At 54.0% G+C, this 13,121-nt stretch overlaps 3 protein-coding genes across 3 annotated transcripts in view; 2 read left to right on the forward strand and 1 right to left on the reverse strand.

Moving 5' to 3' along the window:
* Positions 1–3,768: 3,768 nt before the first annotated feature.
* Positions 3,769–6,789, reverse strand: VDBG_04738 (adenylosuccinate synthetase; the record flags this gene model as incomplete). The annotated part of the gene is made up of 21 exons (XM_003005086.1): positions 3,769–4,030; positions 4,081–4,107; positions 4,161–4,301; positions 4,358–4,420; positions 4,474–4,535; positions 4,750–4,786; positions 4,835–4,887; positions 4,935–5,031; positions 5,089–5,124; positions 5,173–5,409; positions 5,459–5,490; positions 5,620–5,646; positions 5,703–5,807; positions 5,863–5,900; positions 6,024–6,098; positions 6,150–6,170; positions 6,231–6,243; positions 6,322–6,337; positions 6,433–6,489; positions 6,554–6,564; positions 6,660–6,789. 21 exons carry the CDS (start codon positions 6,691–6,693, stop codon positions 3,977–3,979), a joined length of 1,236 nt encoding a protein of 411 aa, XP_003005132.1.
* A 1,394-nt stretch (positions 6,790–8,183) lies between these two features.
* On the forward strand, positions 8,184–11,541 carry VDBG_04739 (conserved hypothetical protein; the record flags this gene model as incomplete). The annotated part of the gene is made up of 11 exons (XM_003005087.1): positions 8,184–8,954; positions 9,151–9,186; positions 9,247–9,727; positions 9,835–9,934; positions 9,986–10,213; positions 10,260–10,703; positions 10,754–10,981; positions 11,051–11,155; positions 11,211–11,277; positions 11,348–11,453; positions 11,507–11,541. 11 exons carry the CDS (start codon positions 8,184–8,186, stop codon positions 11,539–11,541), a joined length of 2,601 nt encoding a protein of 866 aa, XP_003005133.1.
* Positions 11,542–12,587: 1,046 nt separating this feature from the next.
* VDBG_04740 (conserved hypothetical protein) overlaps positions 12,588–13,121 on the forward strand; it is a gene marked incomplete at both ends in the record, with an annotated part of 1,481 nt that continues 947 nt past the window's right edge. The window contains one exon of the mRNA XM_003005088.1: positions 12,588–13,044. Within this exon, the coding sequence (XP_003005134.1) occupies positions 12,588–13,044 (457 nt within the window). The remainder of the gene's footprint in view (positions 13,045–13,121) is intronic.

The following is a 13,121-nucleotide window of genomic DNA, read 5'->3' on the forward strand; positions in this document are numbered from 1 at the left end:
TTTCTTTTCGTTCGAATCGAGGCTCCCCGCCCCCCTTCCCCAATCCGCAGCGCCCATCGCGCCGTATCGCGTCGATCCGCCTCCTTCTGTTCATCTCCCTTTGGCACCCTTGCCGCGCACCATCTTGTGTAGAGCTTTCCCCCCCATTTCCCATTTCCACAACACGCTATCCCATTCCGTCACCTATCGACTGTCGCCTGGTGCATTTTGACATGACACGTCTGAGGATCAGGCAACACACACACCTTTCCATCAACGGCCGCATGGAGGGTGCCGTTCACCCAATCTGAGTTACCTCTGCACCGAGCTTCCCACTTCCAAGGGGCGTCGCGTTCGTCGGACCGCTGGCCTTTCCTAGGAACATTATTCCGATCAGTGCTAGGAGTAAACCGACAGGACCTACAGCGGGTGGATGCCTTTTCAGGACCTTGAGGGGCTGATCAGGGCGTCAACCACAGTTTGACATGAACTTTTTGGTTGGGAACCACCACCACCAAAGGCCAGAAAAAAAACAAAGGCCGGAGGATGGAGCCATCGAGTGGGCGTTTGGAGTTCGCAGCCCCCGTGGCGGCCCGCTTGTCCACCGCCACCTCATCTGCCCTTTTCTCTGGCGATGTTTTCACCCCTAGCTTGATTCGCAATATCGGGCGACCAGACCACAGGCATCATCACGCAACATCAAAATCGCTCCGAGTGTTCAACGATCGACTTTGATCGTCATTTATATCTCGTCCCTTGTTTTCTCAGCATGCCCTCTGTCAGCCTCGGAAAGTTTACTTTCACACGCATGAGGTGGGACTCGATCGTTGAGGGCTGCCAATGGTTCCATGCACCTTCAATGGATACTCGTCCACGTCGCATGTTCTGCCCATGTAATATCGCCGCGTCTTGATGTCTGAAGGGCATAGGTCAAATCCTCTGGAAAGCCTGGCACGATGTCTTTACCCTCGCTCATAGGCAACGGCCGAACAGCATGCGCCTTCAGGTTCACGATACGGATTCATTGTTGACCACGTGCAGTCCATCTCCTATCCCTCCCCCTCCCACACATATGTCTGGCTGTGGAGGATTTGACCTTTCGCCAGCGTTGTGTTGAAAGTGCACACGGTCGTGGCGCAGATTTCTGTCGGGGAAGTTTTCATTATTTGGGGCTTGGCCGAGCTAGCAGACGTCGCCTGTCATGCGGGGATTGGTGCTCCACGCTACGCCAGCATCCCTACACAGCGCGTCGTCGCAAAAAAAAAGCGCCCGGCATCGCTAGATTAAGAATCGTTGATGATAGCATCACCACCGCCACAGTCGCATCGAGAATTTGCCTGGGCACCCTGTCCTCGATTCACCAGTGGAAGACTTGGACAACAACAAGCCCAAGCATGGAGGCAATGTCGGGGCAGGCAGGACAAGACAATGCTCCAGTTGTTTCAGAGGTCAAACCGCCGGAACGAAAAGTGGGTCCATAACGACGACCACCTTTGACCACCTACCAGGAAACGATCTTGGCTGGTCCAGGAGACTACCACGACCTCCGTTGTTGGAGACTTGGTTTGCAAGGAGGGTCAAAGTCAGTAGATTATAAGGTACTTCGCGCATGGCTATTGATCATAGCACATCCTCCTGTCCACCAACCTTTTGGCGGTGTCGTGCTTCCACCAGGCGGGTCAATTGTCGCATGACAGCAGGCGATTGATTGATTGGGTAGATTCGAACCCCAAGCAGAGAAGGGGGCATTTGTGTTGCCTTTCAGTGCCCAACGATCAAATAGGTGGCACGGGCAACAGGAATCGCGCCTATACTTGTCTTGTCTTGATGCCCAGGAACTCGTGGTCTCTCCCCGCACACACAACACACAACATAGCCCACGCGACAACTTGAAGTATCTTGTTGGGCCGAGCAGCGTCCTGGAGCTTGGAAAAGTCAGACAGAAGGTGGGTTGTGCACTGGAGCGCCTGTCGAAGCCTCCAAACTAGGTACCTACATGGCCCAGATGCGATTCGCGTTCCTCCAATAGTTGTGTCGACAGCGCATTTGGGGCTGGGTCTCGATAAACTCGCCTGTTGCTTCTCATGTCGGTCCGTCACCACGAAGCCCTCGTTTCCTGTATAGCGCGTAAGCCCCAAGAGGCGTGCTGAAGGCCGATGCGAGACAGTGTTCCCAAAGAAGGTCGCTGCTCCAACCAATAAGGCACACATGATTAGGTGCATCTCAGTTGGCGTGCATCTGACTCTCCGCAAGTCAAGTCAGTAATAGAGTGTCGTTCGCATGGATCAGACACTGGCCTCGTCCAGTCCGGGATTCGCCTACTCTCCAGCGAGTTTGACACCAGTCGACTCCGCGTCGCTTCTAAAAATGTCGAATGGCCAAAGGGGCAGGGAATTTGCCGGGCGGCTAGCCCGGTCTCGTTTGTGCGTAGACACAGGGAAATCCAGGCCGCCGGCCGCCGGAAGGTTGGTGGCGATTAACTCGATTCCCTGCCTCTCCACTCGCCCGCCCCCAACCCTTTCCCCGCCGACCCGCGCACATAATCAACATCAACGTGATAGGGGATTAGGGGCCCGGAGGCCAGGACGCTGATGTAAGAGCGTAATTGGGATATTGGCTTACAAGTAGACTTCTCGCAAATTGTCTGTCGTTGGCCATGGTGGGGTGACCGCTCGGCGGCGCCGTTCAAACTATTGTGACAAGCGTACACGTCTAGGCCTTGACATCTCCAACTCTACCGCCTTCTTGGCCGATTGGGCTGGCCTCCGAGAGAGCTGCATGGTGTACTGATGATCGTCGCTTGATGAGATGCATTTGGAACCCTAAAGACCTCGAAAAGCAAGGTCGGCCATATCGCAAAATCAGCAATGTTGTGTCGACAGGTTCGGCGCAGCCTAGCGATGACCACGTCACGAGCGTGCTGTCCGTCAACTTTTGTTGTGAGGGCAGATGGAAACCCACACGCGAACGCTGCAGCCGCCGCCGGGGGGGGGGGGAGTTGTCAGACGGTAAGTAGCGCTGTGACGCGTTCTCCCTTCACTGTTGATGAACTGGAGTTGGGTTCAAGCCTACTGCTCCGTTGTCCATTTCCCGATGCGTTGGGCCGACCGACGGGGGGCCGGGGGGGGGGGGTTGTCATCAGTTGGGTCAGCCGTAACATGGGGCTTGTCTCGACCCGCCTGCTGAACGAGGCTCGCAGCGACGAGAGAGAGAGAGAGAGAGAGAGAGAGAGAATACATGTACACTACAGCCTGCCTGCCGAAAATGCATCGCCGAATTTGACGTCCTCCCTGCGACTTGAAGCAGGGGGTGGAAGTGGGCATGCATCGATGGAACTCATCAGCCAACCTTTTTTTCTCTCCCGCTTTCCCAGCGATGCCGCAAGAGTCATGCGTGCGATGTGTGGACGGTTGCGAGGTGTCGTCCAAAAATGCAGCCGACGGGGGTTGGGGGTCGAGGCGTGCCCCCGTCCGCCCAAGGTCAACGGGACGTTGTCAATCCCTGTCCCATGGCAGGGTACCTCGCAGGGCGGCCAGTGCCTTTGATTCGGGTTCCGGGTTTTACCACAGCTTGCGTGCCGCCCCGATCAGGACTAGCGTATTGACCACGATGGCCAAGGCTCAGCTCAGCCACACCTCACTCAAAGTCTCGTAAGCGACACTTTGTGCATCGGGTGTGCACAACGGACAAGTAAAGTAACTACCCCCCAAAAACGGTGTGCATCATGTACCGTTTCGGGATGAACATCACATAGTCAGGCGCAGCAGAACACAGAGAGTAGGAACCAATACCGCAATAGAATGAGTATTTGCGTACAGGACGCATCGCAACTACCACGGCAAAGGGGCACGGTAGGACCGTTCGCGAGCAGTCGGCACCAAGGTGGTCGTCAAGGTAGATATCCACTCTCTTTGGGAGTCATGCAATGACTTGGGTGCCCAACGCTCCTTGCGCACGATCCAAGCCGAGGCTCGGGTACATGATTCGTTCGACGCAATCAGGAGCGCCGGATCATGGCCTCACGCTCGGGACCAGTGCCAATGTACTTGATCTACGGAACGTTAGCAACTGCGGGATTGGTCAGTAGGTGCGCCCACGTACCTCGACGCCCACAAACTTCTCGATGTACTGCTAGAGGTCAGCACCATTGTTCGCTATACGAGCCCAGTTAAAGTGCCTACCTCGACGTAGTCGCGAGCCTTCTTGGGCAGATCGACGTAGGTCTTCGCGTTGGTAGTCGGTGTCTGCCACCCCGGCATCTCATGGTAAACCACCTCGGCTCGTTCCAAGATCTCAAGATCCGCAGGGTAAGAGTCCAATTCCTGTCCAGACAGTTAGTGTCACGTTCATCTAGAATGATCTCGTTGGCGTAGCTTACCTGTCCGTCGACCTTGTAAGCGATCGCGATCTTGATCGTCTCGAAAGTGTCCAAAACGTCGAGCTATGAAGTGTTAGAGAGTATTCTCGTACGTGTAGGAAGCATAACAGGCCTACCTTTGTCAGGTTCAGGCTGGTGTAGTAGTTGATGGAGTTGCTGTACTTGACAACAACAAGATCTGTTTGTCCTTGTTAGTTGCGCACCCAATCCTGTCAATCCCTGAGGTTGTTCGGGTTGTGCGTACCGAGCCTAAAGGCAGTTAGTAACTTGATCAGTAACTAAACGCCATGGATTGAAGCTCACCATCCGCATCGGCGTCTGCGGCCAGTCGACGTGCCCTATGTCTTGTCAGCGGTGGAAGGTCGAATCCTCTGGGGTGCATATAGCCTCACCCATTCGCGTCCAATCTCCTGAAGCTTGTTGCCAACCCTAAAGTTTTCAATTAGTCTACAATGACTTTGGGAACGTGATGAAGACATACTCTTCCGTATCTTCAGTCTTGAAGGCGCCCCAACCGACACGGGTAGTGTCTGTTGCTAGTCAGCAAGGGAAAAGAGCCGGAGAGCTATCAACCTACAAGCCTTGACGACTCCGACCGTCTCTGTAATGTTCTTCGGGTTCAGGGTAAGTCCACCAATGATGCCAGCAAGCGTGGTACTTGACGAAGTAACGAACTGTCATTGAGTATAAGCATCGGTGCAAAACGCGCAACGCAGTTATCGCAGACTTACTGGGTACGAGCCATAATCGACGTCGAGCATGAGTGCCTATTGACGTAAGCACTGTTCGTGTAGCGCTGGGCGCGAGAACATTACGTTTGCGCCTTCGACCACAATCTTGGTGTCGCTCTGTTGCGCGGATGTCATGAAGGCCACGCCGTCCACGACGTATTTCCTCATCGTCTCCCTGTATTCTTCAAAACGAGCAAGCTCGGCTTTGATGTCGTACTTGAATAGATCTCCAAAGCGCTTTTGGTAACCATCAGCGAGGCGCTGTACCTTCTTCTCGAAAAGTTCAGGATGGAAGATGTCAGTTAGTTTGATGCCGTTACGCTGAGAAAATTAGCGCACGCTGCGATCGCTCGTCAAGCCAAGTTCTTACCGCCCTGCTTGTTTGGTAGCATGGACCAATGCCTACAGAAGACGTTAGACCCAATTAGTTCAACGGAATCGCCAGCCATGCTATTCATATATGAGAATGCTTGGAAAGGGGCACAGGCGCAGAAAGGTATAATGCAGCATGAGGTTCTATGGGCACAGTACCGCGTCTTGTTGTTCCGATGGCTGCGTCTAAGGTTTTCATTAGCTGCTGCTCCTCGAGAGAGCATGTCATCCATGGGACGAACCTCCGAGCTCCTGCTCCTCGAGACCATCGACTGCCATGTGCATGTCCAAGAGGACATTGACCCTGTCAGAAACAAGGATTCGATCATGCACCGCGGTCAGGCCCTCTGAGCTATGTTAGACATTCTGATGCACCAGAAACTGTGATTTCGTGCAACATACTCTCTTCAAGCTCCTTGAGCTCGCTGAAGAAGGTTGGGCTGGAGGGACCGAGTCAGTCTTGTTGGCCTGTTTATTTGAGAGGCGCGAGCCAGGCGAGACATCAATAAGATGCCTATCTACCAATCCATCGGCCCACAGTCGGAGGTTTTGGGATGACGTACATGTGAAAGACCACACCGGAGCCGATGAAGTTCATGCACCGCGGATTCATGAGGCCGGAGGGCAAGAGGTGGAAGCTTGTACAAGTCAGTAGCCATCCACAGCTTCGGCGCCGGCCCGTTCTTTACCTGTAGGAGACTCCATCCACCCTTTGACTCGTTAGCAAATAACAACTGTACCAATTGATCTACCGAGGGCTTTCAACGAACTTGATCAAGTGACCTGAAACCGTCCTACCAGTCAGCGCTGGCCTCCCATTGAGGCTGCTTTAGAGAACCGCCTCGCGACATGTAGACTGACCTGCGTTGGATCCGCCCTTGGGGGTCGTTAGCAGGTATTCCACCCGGAGATAGTCGATTGTGAAGGGATCATGGAAGCCGTCGGCGGGATTGTTGCCTTCGTTGAACTTACAGCAGCTCGGCAACAGAGTTGCGCCTCCCGGGCCTGGATATCAACCAGCTTTCCCTTCTGAACACACAGGAGCGTTAATTGCCGGATGTCGGACCAAATTGGGTTCGAATCGAGGACTTACGCCTTCGTCACCTATGAGGTCATTGTCAGTGTCATGAGAGCCAACCGATATCGGCCAGGCGCAAAGGAAGGATGTATTCCAGGCAAGGCAGGCAAGGAAGACCTACCCCATTGGGCCCCGAGAATGACATTGATAGTCATTTTGCGTGATATCGAGATTGATTGTCGTTGGTGCCGTCGTTGTGGTCGAAGTGAACAAAAGACGATATGCAATCAGATTTTAATGGACGCGGCTGCTAAGATGAGCGATTTCAGTCTTCGTGCGAATACGCTTTTCGGGTATATGTAAATACCCCTAGTGCTTACTAAACCATCCCCGTTTAAGCCCGTTGAGTGGTAGTTTCAAAGGCTTAGTTACATAACAGAGTCATCCCCAGTGATAAGAGTCATCATTCAAATGTCACCGGAAGCTTCGTAGCGTTCCTGATTTTGCCGAGGAGACGCGATCGCATCAACACGTCAAAACGTCGGAAGTTAATGTGGCGCAAAACGGCACAGTCTATGGGATTGTGTCTAGAGAAACGGTGCGTGCGTCGCACAATCTGGTACCCGCTGGGTGCTGTGAAGGGTACGCTGGCGCTACATGCCATGACAAGTAAGCCCAGCACGATCGGGCGAGGGACCGGGGCGAGGACGGGTCTGCGGACGTCGTGTCCTTCACCGTAATATGACCAAACCGAGGATAGACTTTATGCTGAAATTTATGCAAGAGTGGGTGGCTAGGTTGTGCATGCTGAGCCACCAACCTCAACTCAGGGTCGGCTCAGGCTAAAAGCAGCAAGGCTCCGGAGTGCATCCAGGTACGTATTTACCTGGTTCGAATGGCTGTCCCTCCCTGGTAAGCACCCAAGCACCCAAAGCAGGCTTGGGGGACCTACTTGTCTGCCTCAAGGTGAAGTGTCTAGGTGATCATATTTGATAGCTAATGTGCGCATCAGTATTTACGTACATGTAGGTAGGCATCCAGGATGCACCGCAAAAGAGGCAGCAGCGACGGAGTTCAAAACCTTGTCATTCATCCTGGGCGGCTGCAACGCCGCATCCTGAGCCTGATGTTCGCCCTTGCTACCTGCGGTGCCATGCGCGAAAGAGAAGGATAGGCGACAACACAAATATCAACGAATGGAGACGGGCAGCGTACGCAAGGGCGAGCTTTGGACAGGAAGACAGGAGGGTCCTGTGGTGAGGGTGTGGGGCCCTGCGCTTTCCCATGTTGCCATCCTGCCACCTATCGATGCGACCCCTGCAGGATCATGTACCTTTGCTGCTGTCGACTGCACAGGAGCTACTTCGCTTCAGGCACCCCATGTAAAAACACCCGCCTGTTCCTGCCACCGCCACGCGCTATGCCTGCGCAAGCAATCAGGGCCCGGCAGGGTATTAGCTTCGAGCAAGAGCCGAGTCTGGGCACGTGATACCGCGTCTGGTGGGGCCTCTCGACATCCTGTTGACTAGTGCCTCGACGCGGCTTCTTGAATGGTCTGGACTCGGGATCGTGTCATCACCACGATCTGTCTGCCGCTCCTTCGTTTGGTTTTTCACTTGATCTTTGGTTTTGGCTCGTGGCTTTCCAGCGTCGATCTTTGTTTTGGAATCCATTGAGAAAACATTGACTGCAGTCTTTGCTTATTATGGCTGGTAACGGCATCTGGCACAAAACGTCTGTCCAGGCCGCACAGGAGACGAAGCATACGTATTCCAAGGCCACCCTACCCGGGCAAAAGCGCAGTTATTCGGACGTTGAACCGTCAGCAGGGTTTCCGTGTCCCATTATCCCAAGCCGATCGGCAACAGCGCAACTTTCTGTTGGGAAACCGGCTGGTTCTCCACGGCTCTCCGCCAGCCCCATCACAACCCTCGCTGCTGCGCATAGGAACCGAGGGCTCTCTGAGTACTCCCAGCGACGGACCATCCAAGCGACCCCTTCTTCATCCGTAGATCCCTTTCTTTCCCTCGCCCACACCGTCTATGGCCTCCCACGGCCGCTGATCCATAACTTCGCCAAGCTTGGCATTCACAGTATCTACCCTTGGCAGAAGGCATGCCTGCTCGGCCCCGGTCTCCTCATTGGCGAGAAGAACCTCATCTACAGCGCGCCCACTGGGGGCGGCAAGTCTCTGGTGGCCGACGTGCTCATGCTGAAGCGGGTCCTCGAAGATAAAGATGCAAAAGCCATCCTGGTCCTTCCCTATGTTGCTCTTGTCCAGGAGAAGGTCCGTTGGTTGCGCCATATAGTAGATGGCCTGGCCAAGGTGAATGCTCCCCCTCCCGTAGATGAAGCGAATCGGCTTTGGCGGCGGAGGGCCGACGAAAATACTATACGCGTCGTTGGCTTCTTCGGTGGCGGCAAGGTGCAGTCAACTTGGGCGGACTTTGACATTGGAGTTTGCACTATTGAGAAGGTAAAGTGACCACACAAGCATCAGGTCCTGGCCAGGTCTGACTCGCCACAGGCAAATGCCATGATCAACACGGCTATCGACGATTGCTCGATCAAGCACCTCAGAATTGTGGTATTGGATGAATTGCACATGATTGACGACGACCATCGGGCTATCTGATGAGCTTATGGCTACTAAATTGATATCCCTTCCTCAGTCGATGCAGGTTGTCGGCATGAGCGCAACTCTCTCTGTGAGTTACCGCGGCACGTACTGTGCTTAAAAGGGGTGGAGGACTGATCTGGCGCCACAGAATATCAGGTTGCTATCGACCTGGCTCGATGGTCATTCCTACGAGACCAAGTACCGGCCCGTACCCGTCGAGGAACATCTCGTCTACGAAAGCCATGTATACCCTGCTGCCACCACGAGCGAGTTGCTCAAGACAGCGAATCAGTTGAAGAATGTTTCTCAGCCCACACAGTCCGAGGCCATGGCTATCAGGCGTATAGAGCCATCAGTTCATCGAGAGCTCAAAGACCCAGTAGTCAATTCGGTAGTAGCTCTAGCGGCCGAAACCGCTAGAGCAGGATACGGCGCATTGGTCTTCGCCGGAAGCCGGGGTGCTTGCGAGACGGATGCCAAGCTAATCGCCCGAGTGTTGCCCCAGCAAGAAGAGGTTGAGCCCACCCTATTTGACAAGAGAGTCGGCTTGCTTGCCGAACTGCGGAGCTTGAGCACTGGTCTTGATGCGGCGCTCGAAGAGACTATACCTTCAGGAGTAGCATTCCACCGTCAGTTCCGATACCAACCTGGTGTTGCATGACTCTTCTGACTGGTCTCACAGATGTCGGTTTCCATTACACCGCGCCTCGCTCATCTACTTACCTTGCCTAGGCAGGACTCACTACGGAAGAACGCGAACTGATCGCCAATGCTTATGATATGGGCGTTCTAAAGGTTTGCGTTGCAACGTGCAGTCTTGCTGCCGGGATCAACTTGTAAGTTACCGTCAGACAGACATGTGGTAGTCATTGCTTAACATTAATAAGGCCTGCTCGCCGTGTAATTCTTCACAATGCGCGAATGGGCCGCGACTTTGTCGGTCCCTCTATGCTCCGACAAATGCGTGGTCGAGCCGGACGAAAAGGGAAAGACGAAGTCGGCGAAACGTACTTGTGTTGTCGGAAAGATGACCTGGAACAAGTCGTTGATCTGATGCACTCCGAGATGCCACAGCTCACGAGTGGCCTCAACAGTGACAAGCAGCGCATTCAGAGGTCGGTCACCACTATAAAACCGTGTACCCATACTGACAATGCCCAGAGCGTTACTAGAAGTTATCGCCATACGTTTGGCCACAAGTCGCGATTCAATCGACGACTATGCGGCGAAGACGCTACTTGCCTGCACAGGCGATCTCGCACTCGTCCGAAAGTGTGTCCAAAGCAGTTTGGACAACCTCCTCTCTCTCAACTTTGTCGAAGTCGACGGGCTGGATGGTTTTCGTCCGACACAACTGGGCAAGGCCATTGTAGCATCAGCTTTGGACCCTGATGATGGAACGTTTATCCACAAGGAACTACAACGTGCGCTAAAGGCATTCGTTATGGATGGTGAGATGCATATCCTCTACATGTTTACCCCTGTTCAGGACTACGGCACAAACATCAACTGGCAAGTATTTCGCAACGAGATGGAGGCGCTTGATGACAGCGGTCATCGTGTTCTCGGGTTCCTAGGCCTCAAGCGTGCTGTGATCAACCGGTTGTGAGTGTACACTGTGTGCAAAGCCATTGCACGAGCTAACAAGTTTCTAGAGCGCAAGGTGGCGTGCTGAAGGAATCAACAGCCGAAGAACAAGATGTAATTCGTGTGCATCGCAGGTTTTACATGGCCTTACAACTACGAGACCTCTGTAATGAGATGCCGATCCATGTTGTTGCTCGCAAATATGATGTGCACCGAGGCGCTGTGCAGACGCTCTCCCAAACATGCACCGGCTTCGCTGCTGGTATGATCAAGTTTTGCGAGCAAATGGGATGGGGGTAAGACGAGCACGCCGTCATCAAATGGGATTCATGACTGATCGAACCGCTGACTGATACGTCTCACAGCATCATGTCCGCAGCGCTCGACCATTTCTCCGACCGCCTGAGAGCCGGTGCCAGGGCAGACCTGCTGGCGCTGGCCAAGATAACCTTTATTAAAAGTCGAACGGCGTGAGTTGAAGGCGCATCCGCAAACTGCGTACTTGTCTAGCTCATAGGAGAACAGGCGAATTTTCTGGGAGAGCGGCTACCGGAGTATCGCGGCGGTCGCGAACGCGGACCCGCGGGAGTTGGTGCCCATTCTTCTACAGGCAAGTGCACAAACCCCTGTCCTTAGTGCAAACCGCGTGCTGACCTCCTCAGGCCCAACCAAGCAAGGTGCGAATCAAGGCTCAGGATAGCTCTCAGTATGAAGAGAAGATGATGGCCAAGGCCCAAGTCATCTCAAATTCGGCAAACCGATTGTGGCGTAGGCGAAAAGTACACGATCTAAAATCCCCACCACAGCTAACGCTCGAATAGAAATAGAGATGCAACACGACGTCTACGAAGAGTGAGGAACTAGGGATGCTTTGTGAGGCCGCCGTAGGCAGCCAGTGTATTCACGAGGCGGCAGCAGAGCCCGGACTTGGCAGCCACCTGAGCAAGGCGGCTCCAAGCGGATTTCTGGCCTCTCAGTATGCATGCATGCTTTTGCACCCACCAATAAAATGAGCCTAATCACAGGCTCTGTTCCCCGTCAGCGCAGACTGGGTACGGTGCAACTGAATAGTGACATTGGGAAGACAATGATGGCAGATACCAATGTCCCCCAGGGACAGAGTCCAGGTTGCTTATGTGCGTGGCACAAGTCAGGACTGAAGGTGAGATGGCCGACAGTACTTGTTGATGCAATGGCAAACTTGGCCATGGGATTCCTAGATTCACAAACTACGAGAGAAAGCTCGGACGAGGTTCGAATGCCAGTCGGCTGCTGCTAGGTCGCCTCACATCATAGCCTGTCAAGAATGGCCACTGCGTGATGACGCCTGTGATACGATGCAGCACAGCGCAGGCGTAGGAAGTGCCTGGCCGTCGAAGGTCTCTACGCAACACGACAGGAGTGGCAGCTTTCCTAGCTCTGAATGCAATGGTTGCACTACATTATGCGCATGATCAAGAGCGAAGAGGGTCGACTCCAGGCCTTTGCCATCCACTTAAGTCTGTCTGTCCGCCTCGTCTGCCTGGAGAACGGACCGGGCGGCTGGTCAATGGCTGCAAGGCCTTACTCCGCCGCTTGGAGTTTTACAGCCACCAGCTGACTGCACACCATCAAGTCTGCCTCGGCCACTCGCCAATTGGCTCTTGAGGTGTGGCATGCGTCTCAAGGTCGCGTGGCTGCCTGTGACCTTTTCTAACTCAAGTATCGCTCTGCTGGCCAGGACTTTGTGCCCAATCTTCTTTCCCTCTGCATTTTGCGTGTTCACATCTCTTACCCTCGACCGGCGCAACACCAAAACGGTGCGCTTCGGGGTTCTTGATAACCCCTGTCCTTACCAAACAGACCAACCTGCCACGACGACTTGGATTCTATTTCGTTGACCTCATGAGGATTTCCACCGCCATGTCGAGCCAGCCAAACCGCAACGGCGAAGGAAGCAGCACCGGTGCCAGCGCAGAGCGGACATTAGACGATACAATGAGGGCGCCCACAAGTACGACGCCAGATGTCGTTGTTCTCGAGCACGCGCACAATGAAAAGAAGGCAAAAGATGCACCGAACTTGCGCGAGGACTTCTGGCTGTCGTCTTCGGATGGACGCTACAACTCACCCATCATTCCGCTTCGGGTCGGCCAGGCACCCGGCATGGAGATATTTCATGTCCATAAGGATGTCTTGCTCACGAGCGAGTATTTCAGGAAGGCATTGTGTGGAAACTTCCGAGAAGCTGACGCACAGTCGATGGATCTTCCTGAAGAAGACCCTGCCATCTTTCATTTCGTCGTCGCGTTCCTGTATCAGCAAACCTTCGTGCCCATCCGGGCTGTCGCTTCGGTGCTGCGACCAGAGACAGGAGGGGGTAAGGAGAGAGATGATGGGGTCCGTGGGTTTGAGGACCCCTCGAGCTCATCTGATTCGGAAGAAAGCGCTGCCGTG

This window comes from Verticillium alfalfae, genomic scaffold (genome assembly GCF_000150825.1).
Source record: "Verticillium alfalfae VaMs.102 supercont1.5 genomic scaffold, whole genome shotgun sequence".
Taxonomy (NCBI): Eukaryota; Fungi; Ascomycota; class Sordariomycetes; order Glomerellales; family Plectosphaerellaceae; genus Verticillium; species Verticillium alfalfae.